Source organism: Gekko japonicus, unplaced genomic scaffold (genome assembly GCF_001447785.1).
Source record: "Gekko japonicus isolate JY-2015 unplaced genomic scaffold, Gekko_japonicus_V1.1 scaffold632, whole genome shotgun sequence".
In the NCBI taxonomy this organism is placed as follows: Eukaryota; Metazoa; Chordata; class Lepidosauria; order Squamata; family Gekkonidae; genus Gekko; species Gekko japonicus.
Window position 1 is genome coordinate 517140 of NW_015172025.1, and position 18923 is coordinate 536062.

An 18923-nucleotide genomic window follows, 5' to 3' on the forward strand; every position below is an offset into this window, starting at 1 on the left:
GAGGTTTGGGGTTCTGGGGGTGGGTCTTCTGCCAGGGTGTGGGAGGGATGGGGGGGCTTCAGGGGTGTTGAGAGGGCTGAGGGTTCAGGGGGGGGCTTAGAGAGGGGGGGCAGGCACCGGTGCTCCCTCTAAGGTGTGGAGTCCTGTGAGCAAAACTTCTACTTTGGGAGCTCCTGGCATTACAGTGGTGAGCCAGGCGATCTGGCTGCCGCCTAAACCGGTTGGCTCTAGGGCCCTCCTTCCTGAGCAAAGACAAAAATGGGTGAGACGGTGGCTAAAAAACTGTGAGCTAGCTCACACTGACTCAGCTTAGAGGGAACACTGGCAGGCACTGGTGTTCCCTCTAAGCTGAGTTAGGGGATGGCTGCCAGGAAGGATTTGTGGAGGTAGAAAGATCTGTGTGAGGCTAGAGGAGTGAGAGGAAATTGGGGCTGTGAAGGTATTGGGGGGGGGCTGAAAGGAGGTTGCAGAGTTCAGTGGGGCGCAGCTTGGGATTTGGGATCAGTTCTGTGTCCTGTGGCACCTGAGTCTTTGGAGTGTGAAGTTAAGGGAGGTTTTGTATAGGATGGGCTTGGGGGGGCTCTGATGGGCAGGGTCCCTGGGGTAAAATGGAGGTTGTTTCCAAGGCTGCGGGTCGTGGGGTGGGAGGCAAGAAAGATGGGGTTTCTTGTGGAGCTTTGGAGATGAGAAGGGCAGGGAAGGTGGAGGCGCCCCCCTACAGGGAGGCATGTGGGGTTATGGAAGGGAATTTGGGGAGGCTGTGTAAGGAGTGGGAAAGGAGGGGTTTGGTAACGGAGTGGGGAGGCCTTGGGGTGATGGAATGTAAATGGGGGCAGCTGCCACAGGGAAGAAGGAGTGGGGTTTTCTAGTTCTTTGGAGGTATGTAAATATGGCTCTCTGGGATTTGGGAAGGCCAGGAAAGGTGGAATATGAAGAGTTCCACCAGAATTTAAAAAAAAACTTGGGTTGGGGGACTGGATTTCTGAACTGTCCCGTATCTGTTTTCTAGCATTGGTTTCTGTCATCGATCCAGCTCAAGGGCCTGAGGAAACTGAGGGGGCAGATTAAGCCCTTTCCTGTTTAGGCACCATGTCCACCTTCCGCCAGGAAAATGTGGAAGACCATTACGAGATGGAGGAAGAGCTGGGAAGGTGAGCCAAGTGGACCACTTTGTGCACTTCGTCCGCATACACCATTTAATGAGGTTTTTATTTGCCCGCTCATCTCATGAGCTCAGGGCTTTCTCTTCCTCTGTTTTTCCTTCAACAACCCTGTGAGGTAGTTTAGGCTGAGGAACTGACTGGCTCAAGGTTAATGGCTGACTGGAAACTTGAACCTGAGTCATGCTGATGCCCTAGTTACCGTGTCATACTGGCTATCTTGGGGGTGGGGGGTGGAGTAAAAGCCTGCTCCCAAACTCCAGATTATTCTGTGCCCCCTTTACTGCTCTGTTAATGCTGGCAAGGCTCTAGAAAGTGTTTCCTGTGAGGACTGTGAAAGGGCTTGGGGGAAGCGGCCAGCAACGGAATGTTCACCAGCTGCATGTAGCTTCTGCAGGGGGAGTGAAAGGGCAGCTTAAGTTTAGAGGCATCTTTCACAGGCAAGTAGGGGCACAGAATAAGCTTTGTTGGCAGGAATGCTTCGGTACAGGAACCGATGGGAGACTGAAGGAGGAGCGAAGTTCACCAATTTGAACACGCTGGCCTGATTGCATAGTATATTGGCTAATGAAATCCCTGTGAATTTAGGGGTGGGTAGCAAATGAAGTAAAGCTGCTCTGATTTCATGCTTGTGTTTCTCCAAAAACAAAAGGTTGCTTTGGCGCCTGCAACATTATGGCTTTCGTGATGCAAGATTTGAAGGCTAGGGCATGATTCGTATTTCCTGTCCCGGCAGTGGCTGTCCCTCGAGTGTGCTAAGAGAAATTGTTTTTTTCCCTTATGCTCAGAAATATGTATGTGTTGCAATCCCAAACTGTGATTGTAAATTTAGGCTCAGTGTATTTTATTTTACGTGTGTTATCCATGTTGTAAGCCGCGCATTGGGGTGTGTGTGTGTGTCAGAGTCCTAGGCTTTATCCTAATAGCTCCACATTGCCGAATGCTGTGTTCTGGGGATGTTAAGCATTGCGGGAAGCCAAGACTGTGGGGGGGAGGGGGAAAAGAAAGGATGTATACGAAAATGATATATAGTATTGAACGTGTTGTTATATCCTGAATAATAATAAAAAATTGTGCAAAAAACAAACAAAAACCCTTGCAATTAATCAAGGTGGGGTAGCCGTGTTGGCCTGAAGTAGCAGAACAGAGTTGGAGTCCAGGGTCCAACAAAGTTTAATTCACGGTATAAGCTTTTGGGTGCATGCATACTTATCTCAGGTATCTGAGAAAGTGTGCATGCACCCAAAAGCTTATACCGTGAATTAAACTTTGTTGGTCTTAAAGGTGCCCCTGGACTCAAACTTTGTTCTCTTTGCAATTAATGTCGTGTAGAAGATGGAGCGGATCTATTCTCTCTTGCTCGGGATTGCAAGACTAGATCTAATGGGTGGAATATGCAAGGGAGTCGTTACCGGCTAAATATCAGGAGAAACTTCCTAACTGTCAGAGTGGTTGAGCAGTGGAACAGTCTGGCTTGGGAGGTGGTGGGTACTCCTTCGCTGGACGTTTTCAAGAGGAGGCTGGACAACCATCTTCCGGGTATTATGTAGGTATGTAGGGCTGTCTTTTGGCTCTGCTCCTGCATAGTGCAGGGGGTTGGACTAGATGACCTGCAAGGTCCCTTCCAACTTGAACATTCTATGATTCTTTGATAATGTACTGCTGGTTACACTGCCTTACTCCAAAGGACATCCCAAGAGCTACTTCCTCATACCTTAAGGTCCACCTGCATCCAGCTTCTGGCAGTGCCTTATAAACAGGGCCTCTAGTTTTCAGAGAGAAACTCCCTCTCAATACGGTGGTTCTAGTAGGGAGCCAGTGTGGTACAGTGGTCAGACTAGGATCCGAGAGGCTCCAAGTTCGAATTTCCCTCTGCCGTGGTAGCTCGCTGGTTGATCTTAGGCCAGTCACACAAACAACTTAAACCACCTCACAGGGTTGTTGTGAGGATGAAATGGAGGAGAGGAATCATAGAATTAAAATGTTGGAAGGGGCGTAAAGGCCATCCAGTCCAACGCTCTGCATTGTATGACCTAAAGCATCCACAGGAAATGATAGTAAGCCACTTCGGGTCTCCAGTGGGGGGGAAAGGCAGAATTTAAATGAAGTAAATCAATAAAATAGTAATAAACACAGGAAGGCAGTGGCTTGTTTCCCTAGCAATTGGTACTCGGAGGTAGACTGCCTTTGGGCATGGGGTCTCTGCTGAGCTGTTATGGCAAACAGCTGTCAGTAGACGTGCCCTTCAATCCCCATTAAAGCCAACAGCCCTCACCACATCTTGTGGCAGGGAGTTCCGTAAGTGACTCAGAGGAGTCTGAATCTGGAGACATCCAAGGCATGTTTGCTTCACAGTGAGCCCCACTGGGAGTCACAAAGCGATCGGGGCTGGAAAAAATATGAATGATAAACCTCTGCATCTGTTTCTCCCCCACTTCCCTTGGAGGCAGATCACAAAGCCTTGTGTCCGTGGGGTGGGAACAGACCCGCACGTGACTCAGACTGGGCAGGCGGGTTTCAGAGATTATCCCCGGCCGGTTTTGTTGACGGGCGACAGAACTAAAACCTGCCCGGCTGCCTTTGCTCATCGTCTCCTGGCGCCCTTATATAGGAAGGCAGTGGCTCGCTTGGCATGATGTCACCGTTGGGAAATGTAAATAACGAACCAGGAAAAATCCTTCCAGTTTTCAAAGCAGCTGCAGGAGGTATTTTCTTTCCCCTCCTTTTGCACACAATGAGGAGCTGGTCTCTGAGCTACGGATTAGGAAGGCCACAGACTGGAGGAAGCCCAGGACAAGTTGATTCCTCTCAGCTGGGCCATGGAGTAAAGGTCTGCCTTTTGCTGCTGTAATGACTAAAATGGAGCCTCCATGTTCAGAGGCAGTATCCCTGTGAACACTTATTGTGTAGAGAGGTTTTGGTTTCCAGGCTCTGGGGCATCTGCCTGGCTATTGTGTGAAGTGGGATACTGGATTGATTTCACCCTCATTGGTCTAGACCAGAAGTCGACGTTTCCCCCTGTTGTTGTACTAGGGATGTACATTCGGTTTGTCTGAACCGAATGCACCCCCAAAAATGGCCCATTCAGACCCCTTTCAGGCTGCTGCCAGCCGATTCAGATTCTCTAATCTGAATTGGCTTGCTGCCGAATTACCGCCGAATTTCGGCGGCAATTTGGCCCCATTATATCCTATGGCCCATTGAAGTCAATGGCGAAAACATAGGGTATATTCTGGGGGCTGGAGGGGATGGGGTTTGAGGGAGAGGCTCCAAACTCACAGGGTAGCTGCTGGAGCCTCTCCCCAAGATACCAACCAAGTTTGAAGAACATTGGACCAGGGGGTCCAATTCTACGGGCCCCCAAACAGGTTGCCCCTATCCCCTCCATTGTTCTCTATGGTGGGAAAAAAGTTACTTACGGTGAGAAGAAGAGAGCTGTGTTTCTCGAAAGCATATGCTGCAATAAGGTTTTTTGGTCTTAAAGGTGCTCCTGGACTTTTAACTCTTTGTCCTCAGTGTGTGTGCGTGCGTGTGTGTGTGCACGTGTGCACACATGACCAAGCACAGACCGTGACATTTACCTTTCTTGAGAATCTGTCTCCCTTCTAAAAAAAACAACACCCACACACCAAGTTGATAGTCCACCTGATTGTGAACCTGTACTTGGAGGTACACAGTGGGAAGCTAAGCGAAACACCATGAGACGCTGTTTTCACGCTCCGCCTCTCTTCCTTCTCCCCAGCGGCCAGTTTGCGATTGTGCGGAAGTGCCGGGAGAAGAAGAGCGGGCTGGAATACGCTGCCAAGTTCATTAAGAAGCGCCGCCTGTCCTCCAGCCGCCGCGGGGTGAGCCGGGAAGAGATCGAGCGAGAGGTGAACATCCTGCGGGAGATCCAGCACACCAATATCATCACCCTCCACGACATCTTTGAGAACAAGACCGACGTGGTGCTGATCCTGGAGCTGGTCTCGGGAGGGGAGCTCTTCGACTTCCTGGCCGAGAAAGAGTCGCTGACGGAGGAAGAAGCCACGCAGTTCCTCAAGCAGATCTTGGACGGGGTTTATTACCTGCATTCCAAACGCATCGCCCACTTTGACCTCAAGGTGAGATCCCAAAGGCACCCTGAACATGTTTTATCTAGGCTATTACACCTTTGTTTAGGGCATAAGAGGAGCCCCGCTGGATCAGACCAGTGGTCCATCTAGACCAGTTCCTCTGGACAGCCAAAAACCAGGGCACAGAGGCTAAGGAATTCTGTTACTTCAAAGCACTGGGCTTCAGAGGTTTACTGTGTCTATAGAGGCTCTCTTTGGTCACTGTGGCTAGTAGCCAGTGATAGACCTCAGTTTGGTGTAGTGGTTAACAGCGTGGACTCTAATCTGGGAGAACCGGGTTTGATTCCCCACTCCTCCACATCCTGGTGTGTCCTTGGGTCAGTCACAAGTTCTCTCAGAGCTGTTCTCTCAGGAGCAGTCCTCCAAAGAGCTCTCTCAGCCCCACCTACCTCACAGGATGTCTGTGGTGGGGAGAGGAAGGGAAAGGAGATAGCCACTCTAAGGCTCCAATATCATCTTCTTCTGTCTCCGTGACTCTGCCTTACCCAATTGAAAGCAATCTGTGCTTGTGGCCAACATTTGTTCCATTGGCAGGGATTCCACATTTTAATTACACATTGAGTAAAGAAGTATTTCCTTTTGTCTGACCTGTACCTATCGCCCATTGACTTTGTTGGGTGCCCTGGTGTTCCAGTATTATGGGAGAGGAAGTTCCCTCTGTCTCCTTCCTCCACCCCATAATTTTATCAGCCTCTTAGCATATACTCCCATAGTCTTTCCTTTCTAAACTAGACAGTCCCCAAATTTGTATTTAATCTACTAAAAATGTATAGAAGCAGAATACGCATATCTCAGTATGACCCCCAAGGCTGCTAGGAAACAAGAATCCAACACGCGCTGTAATAAAATCCTCAAAAGATACAGTATGAGAAGGGAGAATACTCCAGACAGCAGAGTTATCGCCATGCTTGAATACCAAAGGAATTCAAGGAAGATAAGATTTCTGTCTTCTTAACCTTTTAAAAGGGGTGGCCTCAAATTTATAACTCCAGGGAGGGTATTCTGCAGAATGCCTCATTTCCAACAGTGGGGACAGATGGAAAATGATCCTCAGATAAAGGCTGGTCACTGATCTGGGGGCGCTTGATAGTTTCCTAGAAAACGAATGGAAACTGTAAGCCTCCCCCTCCCGCCACCAGTGTATTGATATTGCATGTTGCAGTCTACTTTAGGATGGGCAGCAAATACCTCAAGGAAAAAGTTGAGCAAGCCTGCTCTGCCGTGTCTGTGCAGGATTCAGGAGTAGGACATGCATCCTCCCCCTTGCCCAGCGTGTTTAAAGAAAGGGTTCCTCAGATTGAACTGTCTTGGTGATCTAGGCCAAACGTTTGTACCTGAAGAATTTGCATGTTTCTCAAAATAGAAAGCCAGCTCTCCATGTCTGTTTACTGGTGGAACGGTGGGATAGGGGGTGTGCAAACGTTGCCCGCCCCTCAAATCTGGGCAGCCGAATAGTCATGTTATGCAGGTTGTCTCTGAGTGATGCGAATTGTGCGTCTTAATCCTTGCATTCGTCTACCGGTTACTTTGGGTGCTTGGCTCCCCCCAAGATTACAGGAAAGCTTGGCAGAACCTACTTTTCCATAAGGCTGTTCTCCTACCAGGAGGAGGTCCTCCACTTTAAGCATAATTGTACCCATTTCTATCAACCTCCCCCCCCCCTTTCGTTGCCTCCTCCCCCTAAGGATGTAGCCCAGGCTAGCCCAGCCTTACCAGATCTTGGAAGCTAAGCGGGGTCAGCCGTGGCTAGTATTCGGGTGAGAGATCGCCAAGGAATACCAGGGTCATGATGCAGAGACAGGCAGTGGCAAGCCACCTCTGAGTGTCAGTCAGTCAGTCAACCTTTATTGGCGTAGTTAAAATACAAGATGGATCACATTTTAAGGTGCATATAAAAAATATAAGTATGTGAATATAAAACAGTCAACCCGCCAGGGCTTTGACCTTGTGTTCGTGCTACAGAGAAGGTAATGTGAGGGCGAAGATCTGATAAAAGGAAAGGTATAAGTCTCTCTTCAGGTAGATTGTGCTTATTGTGCGGGAGGGGGGCTGATTAGAACATCCCGAATCCTGTTATAAAATTCACAGCTGGGCAGGATGTGAGCAATCGATTCTGGGTTCCTGCTGTTACATGGGCAGGTCCTTTCAAGGTAGGGGGTATTGGTAAATCTACCGTAAAGGACCTTGGATGGTAGGGCATCAAAATGTGCTCACGTAAAAGCTCATCTTAGTGATGGAGCGGTGAGCTGTGAAAAATAATCAGCTATAAACCCATTTCTCGGGATTATGTTAAACTTCAGAGGGGAAGGGGTGAGTCCAGAACAGAGAGTTTGCTTTTCAGTATCGCACATTCTCTTCCTCAAGGACCTGAAAATTAGGGATTCACCTGACAGAAGCAGGGAGTCAAGGGGGATGCCAATTGATTGTATTTTTTCCAGAACTGAGTTTGTCCAATTGGATGTGAATGTTTCTGATAATAGCAGGTGAACATGGCTATTGGGTTTTGTTCTGCACACCTCTGAATGTCTCTTGCCTTGAAAGCCCACCAGGGCTCACCATAAATCAGCTATGACTTGACAACACTTTCCATCTTCCATAAAGGGAGTTAGAGCCTGAATGGTTGGCAGCTGGCTGAATACCTCTATTTTATTATTATTTTTACTTACCCCGCTAGCCTGAAAACATCATGCTGCTGGACAAAAATGTCCCCAACCCTCGGATCAAGCTGATTGACTTTGGGATTGCTCACAAGATTGAAGCAGGGAACGAGTTCAAAAACATTTTCGGCACCCCAGAATTTGTGGGTACGTGCAGAAGAAGGGATGTTTTGGAATTATGCCCTCAACAGCAAATGGGATGGGAAGGGGGAGGGTGTTTTCTCCTGCCTTTGTTGAACTGCAGTAAGTTTGCAGTTTTGAAATGATCATCTCAACAGTTCTTTCTCCTCCATATTTGGGCGAGCTTCTTTTGTTAATGCGAGATTTTCTTGCATTTTGTTAATGCAAGCTTTTTTGTTAATGCAATATTCCCTCCCACCCTGAATTTCTCCCCAAAGCTCCAGAAATTGTGAACTACGAACCGCTGGGTTTGGAGGCTGACATGTGGTGAGTGAAATCAGTTTTGAGTATAAACCGGAAGGTGGTGTTAAGTTGTAAGTGGGCGAATGTATGAAGCTGCCTTCTATTTCGCCGGGCCATTGTGGGCCCATCTAGCTCAGCAACTTGACTGCTCCCGCCAGGTGGGGGCTCTCCAGGTCCTCAGGCAGAGATGATTCCTGTAACTGGAAACACTGGGGATTGAACCAGGGGCTTTCTGTGTGCGATGCAGACACTCTGCCACTTGAGGCCCTCCCTGATGCAAGAGCATGGAGAGCAGCCACAATTCAACATTATGCTCAGGAGACCGACACCTACTGGAAATCCTGGGCCCAAAGAGTGTCTGACGTGGTGGAAATGCACTGCCTACTAACATCAGGGCCCTGCTGTGGGATCTGTTCCAGTGCTACAGAGCCTGCAAGGCAGTCCCGCCGGGCATACAGCAACGGGTTTAATGGTCATTAATGGTTCTTAGCAGGAGCTGCGGTGGCTCAAGTGGTTAAGACGCTGAACTGCAGGCAGTTTGAGACCCGGGTGCCGCATGATGGAGTGAGCTCCTGTCTCTGGGCCCAGCTCCTGCCAACCTAGCAGTTCGAAAGCAAGAAATTGCAAGTAGATAAATAGGTACCACTTCGGTGGGAAGGTAACAGCGTTCCGTGCGCCTTGGTGTTTAGTCATGCCAGCCACATGACCACGGAGACGTCTTCGGACAGCGCTGGCTCTTCGGCTTTGAAACGGAGATGAGCACCGCAACCCTAGAGTCGGACTCGACTGGCTTTCGAGCAAGGGAACCTTTACCTTTACCATTTTAATGGTTCTTAGCAGTTTTAACATCTAGCCAACTTTTAACTGCTTTTCATTCCCTTTCCCCCATGCTAATGTAAATTGAGGGGGTCAGGAATTTATATTATGGCGTTGTGCAGATGTTCGGTTTTATGGATTGAGATTTTAGATTGTGTATTACATTTATATGTTTTTTTATGGATTTTGTTGTGCACCGGCCTGTGCCTGCTTGAGGGGAGGGCGGTATAGAAGCCTAATGAAATAAACAAACATATGCCGCAGTGTGCTAGAGGAGTTTCTTGGCCTGTGCAAGGTGGTGGCTTACAACTTAATGTGTGCCCGAGGCTTCCTAATTTTTCCTCTTTTTCCCCCTTTTGTAGGAGCATCGGGGTCATCACGTACATCCTGTGAGTCTGATTATAAAGACACCCAATTGCTTAAAGTGATGTTTCCATACTGCGCAGGGGGCTGGGAAGGAAGGGTTTCTTTTGAGCTTTCCCCCCCACCTGGTACCTTTGTGTGGGCGAGGTCAGGTGCCAAGAGCAAGGGTTGTATCCTGCCTTCCTGCAGCGCACTGCACAAGTGTTGCAGTCACTGACGGTAGTGTTAGGATACAGTCCCCCCATCTCCCTGCATGCTCAATGCTCCCAAAGAAAACAGTGTTTTGTGAGGCTCTTGTTCCAGTGGAGTATTGACAAGACGGTTTCTTCCTGGGCCGTGCCCCATGCTGCTTATTGTGCCGTTAGGGTTTCCTGTCTTGGTTACAAAAACCCTCTGGCCTTATCTTTCCATGTAGCCTTTGCCCACAGGTAGAGGAAAGGGAAGAGGGTATAAAGTGCTAAAATACTGCCTGCCGAGGGCAAGGCTCCCTCTAAGCTGTAGAGTCTTGTGGGCAAAAATTCTATTGTTGTGAGCTCCTGGCATTAAAGTTGTGAGTGAGCCATTTGGCTGCTGCATACATGGAGCCATCCCTTCCTGAGCGAAGACAAAATGTGTGAGCTGGAAGCTAAAAAACTGTGAGCTAGCTCACACTAACTCAGCTTAGGGGGAACATTGGCCAAGGGGCTTTACCCAGGGCAGTGATTTTACCATGAACAGTGGATCACAAAGCTTGTGAGGAGTGGCTTGTTAGTCTTAGCAAGGTGGTGGCTTTGCCACTGCGGTTAGGAGAGCAACGGGGCGCCAGCCATGACGTCTTCTTTTCTCCTCGACCCGCAGTTTGAGTGGGGCCTCCCCCTTCCTGGGCGAAACGAAGCAGGAGACTTTGACCAACATCTCTGCTGTCAACTACGACTTCGACGAAGAGTACTTCAGCAACACCAGCGAGCTCGCCAAGGACTTCATTCGGCGCCTGCTGGTCAAAGATCCCAAGTAGGTGACTCATGTGGATCAGGGAGGGGGAGGATAGAGAGGGGAGGAACAGTCAGTATGGAGCGTTAGCAGATTTTGGGGTGCCAGGGTCCATCGGGGCAGTTGAACTCTGGCATAGCCTTCAGCTGAACTCTTGCACAGGCGAGCTTTCAGATCAAAACCGTGCAGCCAGAATGGTGTAGTGGTTAGGAGCGTGGACTCTAATCTGGGAGAACTGGGTTTGATTCCCCACTCCTCCACATGCAGCTGCTGGTGTTACCTTGGGTCAGTCATAAGTTCTTTCAGAGCTGTTCTCTCAAGGGCAGTTCTCGAGAGAGCTCTCTCAGTCCCACCTACCTCCCAGGGTGTCTGTTGTGGGGAGGGGAAGGGAAAGGGATAGTCAGCCGCTCTGAGACTCCTTCGGGTATTGAAGGGCGGGGTATACATCCAGTCTCTTCCTCTTTCTTTTCTTCTTCTTCTGTTGTGCTCTGGGATTTTTTAAAAACCCTTTCCAGGACTGGAGAGAAGATGTGAAACATAGCTGAGGTTTGATGTAGATCGTAATCGCTGTGTTGGTCTGACAGATCTAGAGGAACCGTAAGGCAGGCAATATCTTGGACCTGCTAGTGGGGAAATCGTGATAAGAATACATGCATCTGTGTTCCATAGGACTGTGGACAGGGTGGACGTTCAGGATGAACCAAAATAGGAGGTGTTCTCAGAAGCCAGTGCTTCCCCTTCCTGTTCAAGCTCCAAAGAAGGGATGCAAACTGGAACTCAGAATCCAAAAGTATCCTGGACCCTTACTGGCCTCATCTGCTAGAACACAAATAACATAAATTTGAGACTTCTGTGAAGAGAAAGTGCAGGGTTATAATTCTGAAGTCACTGTTTAATGTTATGGCACAAACAAATTTACATGCTACAAACACATTTGTAATGTGTGGGTTTCCAGGTAAATCCCTGTTCTGTGCAAATCCGTCTTTTGGGTACTGATTTACCAGTATGTCCTTAGAAAGCTTGTTTCCCCCCCCTTTCCCCCCAGTTCTGTTTAAATTGCAGCTGTCCTTTAACATGACAATATTATTTATTGATTAATAGTCCACATTTCTTGCTGAGCCGTGAGGCAGCTTCCAACCATAAAGAAGTTGCAGAGAGGACTAGGGTTACAGAGTTAGAGGACAATGCAACAAAAGACAGTCTAAGGCAGGGGTGTCAAACATGTGGCCCGGGGACCAGATGAGGCCCCTGGTGGGCTTCTATGAGGCTCACAGTGGAACTGGCTGTCTCCTGCTGCTTCTTCCAGTTCTGCTGCTGCTGCATTATTGTAGTTTGCTTTGCCAGACTCTCTCAATCACTCAGGAGAGATAGATAGGCAAGCTTCTGTTCCCTGCACTGGCTGAGGCTCCCCCCCTTCCCCCTTCCAGGGGGAGGGAGGGAATGAGCCAGAGCTTGCTTCCGGGCCAGGCTGCCTCAATCACACAGAAGAGAAAGGCAAGCCTGTCTTCCCTTCCATTGTCTGAGGCTCCTCCCCAGAGGGAGGAAGAGCTTGCTTTGCTTGGCTGCCTCAATTGCATGGGAGAAATACAAAGCACCTTTAAGACCAACAAAGTTTTATCCAAGGTATGAGCTTTTGTGTGCCTTGCTACAGTGTGTGTGTTTTGGTGGTCTTGTGCTGTGGCTCTCCTGGGTGCAACTGGGTTCCCTCCCCCTCATGATCCAGTCTTGCTCAGTAAGAAAATAATGTGAACTATTTAGATTAGGAATAACAACAAGCCAGTGAGGGGGATTAAACTGAGAGTGTATGTCCAGACCAAGTTCACCCAGCACATTTCCTTTGGGGATTTTGAACTTAGACTTCCCAGATAGTAGCTGATACTGACCACTGAGGAAGACTATAGTTTTGTAGACAAACACATAGCCCTCAGCCTTCTCATGTTCTTAACCAGCACATAAAGCAATTTTTGTACAAAAGCTTGCAATGCCCAGCCATTTCATGTTTCCCCCTGGGCCCTAGGCTCAGAACTCTGAGCATGAGATTTCTGTAGTGAATGTCAATAAATCAAAAGTAGGTTTGCAGCTGCTGCCGTGATCTTGGGCCAGTCGCAAGTTCTCTCAGAGCTGTTCTCTCAGGAGCAGTCCTCAAAAGAGCTCTCTCAGCCCCACCTACCTCACAAGGTGTCTGTTGTGGGGAGGGGAAGGGAAAGGAGATTGTAAGCCGCTCTGAGACTCCTTTGGGTAGTGAAGGGCGGGGTATAAATCCTTCCTCCTCCTCCTCCTCCTCCTCCTCCTCCTCTTCTTCCTCTTCTTGTAGCCCTTTTGAGACCAACTTTCAAGAGTCAAAGCTCCCTTCATCAGACTTTGGCTCTCGAAAGCTTCTACCCTGAAACTCTTCTTGGTCTCTAAGATGCCACTGGGCCCAAATGTAGCTGTTCTAGCTGCAGATCAACACAGGTACCTTCTGAAGCATGTAGTGTGCTGGGCCTTGAATGAATCAAAGTCCTATAGAAGGTTCGCCATGGCGGTTTCTGCCCCTCAAGGTCACCAGGAGCCGGTTCATCCTGTTGGAAAATTTGGTTAAAATAGTTAGATATTCAGAGTTTGCAATGGATCTTTGTTCCCTGGAGAGGAGGCATTTTCTTTCTGTGTAAAAATCTTTATTTCTAAAGGGAAGGGTACACGGGAAATCTACAAAATAACAAACATTTAAGACTACATCTTTGCTGTTACGGGTACAACAGACAGACTGACCACACAGTTGGTAATGGAGATTCTTCTTTCTTCTTGACCCTAGAAGGAAATCATCTGAATGCATTAACCAATGATTGTTAGTAAATAGGCTCCAGTTTCCTGGGCTTTCTTTCCACTGGCTTTGTGCCAGGTTCCCTTCCAGGTCAGTCTAAACGACAGCACACGAGGCAAACACATTAACCCTATAATGACCGAATTTACACCTTGCAACACACATATTTCCAATGCATCCTAGGGTGGCTCCCATGGCCTTCAGTCCATGGGGGACTTAACCTGTGTCAGCCGCTTCGCAAAGAACAGGTGCCGTCCTGCTCTCTTGCAGCTCATGTTTATTCCCGTGGGGCTCGCATAGGTTAAGTGCCCCAGGCATCATGCCCTTTTTCCGGTGGGCCCTTCCTCTTCCCCAGGAAGGGTTTGATTAATTAGGACTGACAGACGCTGCTTGTTTTGTTGCAGGAAACGAATGACGATTGAGCAAAGTCTGGAGCACCCGTGGATTAAGGTACAAAAAAAAAAAGTAACTTGGAATGCTGGCGTGAACAGCTCGACTTCTTGCCATTTGCACAGGCTCCTGGGCTAGACGGTGTTGCCACCTGGGTGGGGTGGGGCGTATTCCTGGAGCTCTTGCCTGGGTCATTGGGTCTACCTTGGCAGTGATTTTCCTGGGATCCCCTGCAAGAGTCAGAATTTAAACCCATCAGCCTTCTTTGCTGGGTGGGGACGGACGGACATGGTAGAGGTTTATAAAATGGTGCACAAGGTGGACAAAGCGCAGAGAGAGCGTTTTCCTCTCCTGTAATACTAGAACTCGGTTGCACCCAGTGAAGTTGATGGGCAGTAGGTATGGGACAAACAAAAGAAAATACTTTTACTCAGTGAGTAATTCAATTGCGAAGTTCACTGCCAGGTAGGTGGCTTTAAAAGGTTGATGTCCGATCCATGGAGGAGGAGAGGTCCACCAGTGGCTACTAGCTATGTTAAGTATAGGGAGCCTGCGTACACAGAGGCGGAAAAGCTCTGGATACCAGTTCTAGGAGGCCAACATCAGGAAAAGGCCTTGGCTTCTGTGCCCTGTTTCTTGGCCCTCTTGGGCTAGTGGTCGGCTACTTTGTGAAACGGGATGCTGGACTAGATGGATTAGCAGGCTCTTCTCATGTTGTTACTTCCTCTGTTTATTGTAAATTGGGGTAGTTCGAAGAGGGCTGCATGACTTTCCGTCATGTACCCTCTTTCTTCTGGTTCTGTAGCCGTTCCCCTTGTCTCCTCCCGGATAGCTGGTCTTGGGGACAATAAGGTATGAGTAACCTATAAATGATCCCTCTGGTTCTGCAGCAATGTTTTCCAGACTTCCTACCTTCAGAGGAAATTCTGCCCATTGGCCAAAGGACCCAGGTGCATTCTGGGAGATCCCAAAGAATGTTCTGGGGCGCACCTTCAGTTCATGCAGGGTGCAACCTGCCCCATGTGACCTGGGAGTTTGTCCAGAAACACGGCCCTCTTGTGTCCTCACAGTGCAGTAGAAGATCGGGAATTGGAGAGACAGCCTCCTTTCAGGGGAGCTTCTCCATGCTCTCTGACTTTCTCGTTGAAGGACCTTGACAGCTTCCCCAGCAAAGCCCCCTAGGTGCCCAGGGCATGGTTTGAAATCCATTGAGATGAAGAAATGGGGCAGGGGTGGGCGAGAACACAGTCCATGGTGGTTTTTCCTCCCTAAGCTTTTTTCCCTAAGGTTCTTCTCCCTCCTTGCCTCCAACTCCCTTGCAGGTGATCAAGAGGCGGAACGTCCGCAACGAAGAAAACAGCAAGAAGCCGGAGCGGCGGCGCCTCAAGACTACGCGGCTCAAGGAGTACACCATCAAGTCCCACTCGAGCATGCCGCCCAACAACACCTACGTCAACTTCGAGCGCTTCTCCAAGGTCATGGAGGAGGTGGCGGCCGCCGAGGAGAGCCTGCGTGAGCTGCAGCGGAGCAAGAAGTCCTTCCGGGAGGACATCGAGGCCCTGCGCTCCATCTACGAGGAGAAGGAGTTGTGGTATAAAGAGGAGAACGAGGCCATCGGGCAGGACCTTCGGCAGATCCGGCAGGACATGCAGAAGACGGAGGCCCTCAAGCGGCAAGCCCAGGAGGAGGCCAAGAGCGCCTCCTTGGCAGCCAATGGCTTGAAGAGGCGTTACCGGAAGCTCGAGAATCGCTACGAGGCCTTGGCCAAGCAAGTGGCTTCGGAGATGAAATTCGTGCAAGATCTGGTGCGTGCTGTCGAGCTGGAGAAGCTGCAGGGTGGAGAAGACGACTGCGGGATCCGCTAACGCAGTTCCTGGCACAGGGTTGGCGCTGCGCGGATGTGTGGATCTTGCCCAGCTTTGTTCTTTGGGGTCGTGCTCCCCCTTCCCCGGTTGAGTTTACCGACCCCAGGGCTGCGAAGGGCAGCTAACCCAATCCTCTTTATTTAATCACCAGTGTGGCTGCTTCCAAGACTACACAGCCCATCACGCAGTGCTCCCGTCGGGGTACAGTGCAGCTTGGGACTTGTAGTCTTTGGCAAACTGTGCGCTTATTATTATTATTATTATTTTTTAAGTATCTCCTGCAGATTTCCACCTGGTTTCAGCTTGGGAAGGGCACCTTTTTTTCTTTTCCTGGCTGATGCAGCCCCCTTCTGAGTCCTTTCTTGCCGAAGCAATCCCGAATGCCGGTTGCAACTCTGAAGTTCTTTTGCCAGCTTTGCTTGTGGATCTTCAAAGAAGCGACCATGTCGGAAATGACTGAGAACATGAGATCTGTTTGGCGGCTGAGGATCCAAGGGGTGTGTGTCTGGAGGCATCTTCCTGGCATAGCCTTTCTCCTCACCTTTGAGCTGCTGCCCATGTTGGCCTACCCATGTCCTCATGCAGAGAATGTGCCACGGAGGGCTGGCCTCACTTGTCGGAGACCCCGAGACCTTCGGCGCAGCATGCCTCATGCTGTTGTCTGGGTTCCAGAGGTTCATTCCACATTCCTAAGGGTCTGCCTAGGACTGTGGGCTGTATCAAGTAAGCCCTGGGGTGATAACAGGAGACGTGGCCCAGCCTAGCTAAGGATACCCCCCCCTATTTTTCTCTTAATGTCAACCACGTTTTATCGTTCAGTTGAAAAAGTCCCACGTAGAATTATTTTGGATCATGCCCTCGTGGTACAGTTCCTTTCTTAAGTGCCATGGGTGAGCGCTCCCACAATCCCTGGTTGGGGGAATCCAGCAAGTGCATACCACTGCAGAGGTAGTAGAGTGAAATCAGCCCCTTTGTGTGTCAGTTGTTTTATTTTAGCTTTAGGGCTAGATCGAAGGGGCTTGGGGAGTGGGTTTGGCTTGTTCTTGCCTTGTAACGCCTGGGTTTGTGCTTTCCCCAGAACTTGTGGGGTAGCGCAGGTATGCATTCAGGTGGGTGGGTAGGTGAGGGAACTCCACTGGGCTCTGGTCTGAAATCCTTCGTGACTTGACAGGTGAACCCCCAGGATGAAAGAGGGAATGAATCCCAGGTGGGACGAGGCCTGCAGGGTCCCACCTCCCTCTGCTGACAGCTTTAGGGTTTCCGATGTGCCGTCTGGAGGGTGTTTTCACGTTCCTCCTGTTTCTGCTTCAGGGTGAAAAGAGAGGCTCTGAATCCAGAAGGAGGGGGTGGAAAGCAGGGATGGATGTGGTCTAAACTGGTGTTACTGGTGGGGGAAACTAGCTCCAGTGGTGGCTGCGTTTTTGCAGGGTCCTTTTTGAGACCCCTGTGTCGACGGGATTGTCCTACAATCCAAGGTTGTGTGTGTGTGCACTCTCTCTCTTTCCGTCTCTGTCTGTCTCTCTCTCTGTGCAACGGGACGCCCTGTTCTGAATCACTCTGCCATGCAGCTTTGAGAAACCATCTCTTTTCCCCCCGGTCATGCAGGACTTTGGCTGGTCCTAGCAGCCTGCAGCCCCACATCCTAACCCGAGAGACGTCTGCCCCTGGCATTTTAGAGTTCCTCAAGTGCCATAAGGCCCCAGTTGTGTTTGCAGTGACAGAGTCAAGCCCCCCCCCCCCCCCCCCGACAAAACCAGGTTCTCTTTCAGCGGGGTCCTCCTTGCAGGAAACCTCGCTTTTCTGGGCTGAGGTGCGACCAGGAAAGGTCTCTGTGCTCGGCTTCCCTTCTAGGGTTGCCAGCCTCCAGATGAGAGAGATCAGTTCCCCTGGAAGCAACGGCAGCTCTGTGGCCTTGCGCCCCGCTGAGGCCCCTCCCAAACCCCACCTCCTTTGGGCTTCACCCCCAAATCTCCAGGAAATTCCCGAGCCAGAGTTGTCAACCTGACACTCTGATCTTTATCGCCGAGGTTGCAAACAAACCGCTACTCCGTTTCGCATTCACTGGAAGCTTATCTTCCGCCTCTGCTGCCTTGTCGATTCTCGCGCTTCCCTTTTGTCTGTCTGCCTTCTGCCCCAGGGCCTGTTGTTGACTCTCAGGTTAGATGCCTCTGCCTTACACTGCCTGTCCATCCAGCCCACGATTGCCTCCTCTGACCTGCAGCATGCCGAAGGTCTTGGGGTCTTTTGTAACATCTCAGATCCTTTAACCGGAGACGGGGGTGTGGGGGGGTGTGAGCCTTGAGATTGTGTGTGTGTGCGCTCTGTTGCTGAACTGTGTCCCTTACCCAGAGAACCACAGTGTGTTCTCAGGCTGGAACCCAGAGACGGACATCCCAGGTCTAATCCACCAGGCTGCTGTCCCGCCGTTTTCCTCTTAAACAAAGCCCTCCCTCTTCTTCCAGTTCTGATCACTACACCGCTTGATCGACCCCACTTTTGACAAATGGCCTTTTGGGCAGAGGGTTGCACCCTGCTGTCTCTGGGGAGGGAAAGCCTCCTTCCCCCTTCTTCTTAGCCTCGACCCACAGGGGGGGGGGGAGAGAATCCTTGCAACGACTTTCTTTTTCCCTTTCCTGGAGCCAGCTGCAGTGAACTTTGCACCGCGCAAATGCTTGCGTTGTCGGCCTGGGCTCAGTTGCTGTTTGCATTTGGGCCTCCAGGCCTCAGTGTGAAAGAGCAGGAAGGTTGGTGGCAGCTGCCGATCACCCCGTTTTAGCAAGAATCATACAGACGTCCTCCGTCAAGGCCCTTAAGAGCAGCCCCTGCTTCCACTCCCATCTCCTTAGACTGCAGCATAAGGGAAAGTGAGGCAATTGAGAACCATCCGTGGGGAGACTGTGGCTGCCCAACTTAGCGAGCGTCTGGGTCTTCCTTGTGGAAGGACATCGAAGACTGTAAATTTACCCCTCTGTGGGGAAGGGTTTTGGAAGATTCGCTGCCTGCTTTGTTCTGAGTAACCTCTTGCCTTAAGCTTGACTTAAACTGTGATGCCGCTGGGTGAAGCAAAAGCGCTGGTGTGGTGGCTCAACTGGGCTCTGTCCCGAGGGAGGCCTCGGTTTGAATCTTGCTTCTGCTTCCAATTCACTTGGGAGCCTTAACGCAAGCTCTGTCTCTCTCAGCCTCGGCCTTCCCATCTGAAGCAGGGGGATATGAGTGGGGTTTTAACCTGAAGCAGGCCCGTAGCCAGGATTCGGGGGCTTGTGGGGCAAAGGAATTTCTGGCGGGGCGACCATTATTTTCATATCGGCTCCAGTCCACCCCCAAGCCCGACAGCTGCCGGCCACCCCCTCCCTCCCCCCCTC

At 50.2% G+C, this 18923-nt stretch overlaps 1 protein-coding gene across 2 annotated transcripts in view; it reads left to right on the plus strand.

Annotated features, from left to right (window-relative positions):
* DAPK3 (death-associated protein kinase 3) overlaps window positions 1-17300 on the plus strand; it is a 17558-nt gene extending 258 nt beyond the window's left edge. The window contains exons 1-9 of one of the 2 annotated variants that reach the window (XM_015420543.1): window positions 212-262; window positions 1010-1151; window positions 4903-5263; window positions 7950-8079; window positions 8331-8379; window positions 9534-9560; window positions 10372-10524; window positions 13711-13756; window positions 15019-17300. In XM_015420543.1, coding sequence (XP_015276029.1) covers window positions 1090-1151; window positions 4903-5263; window positions 7950-8079; window positions 8331-8379; window positions 9534-9560; window positions 10372-10524; window positions 13711-13756; window positions 15019-15561 — 1371 coding nt within the window. In that variant the 5' untranslated portion in view covers window positions 212-262; window positions 1010-1089 and the 3' untranslated portion in view covers window positions 15562-17300. Of the gene's footprint in view, window positions 1-211; window positions 263-1009; window positions 1152-4902; window positions 5264-7949; window positions 8080-8330; window positions 8380-9533; window positions 9561-10371; window positions 10525-13710; window positions 13757-15018 lie in introns of those variants that run through there. The other variant, XM_015420542.1, reaches the window with a different exon arrangement.
* Window positions 17301-18923: the final 1623 nt, after the last annotated feature.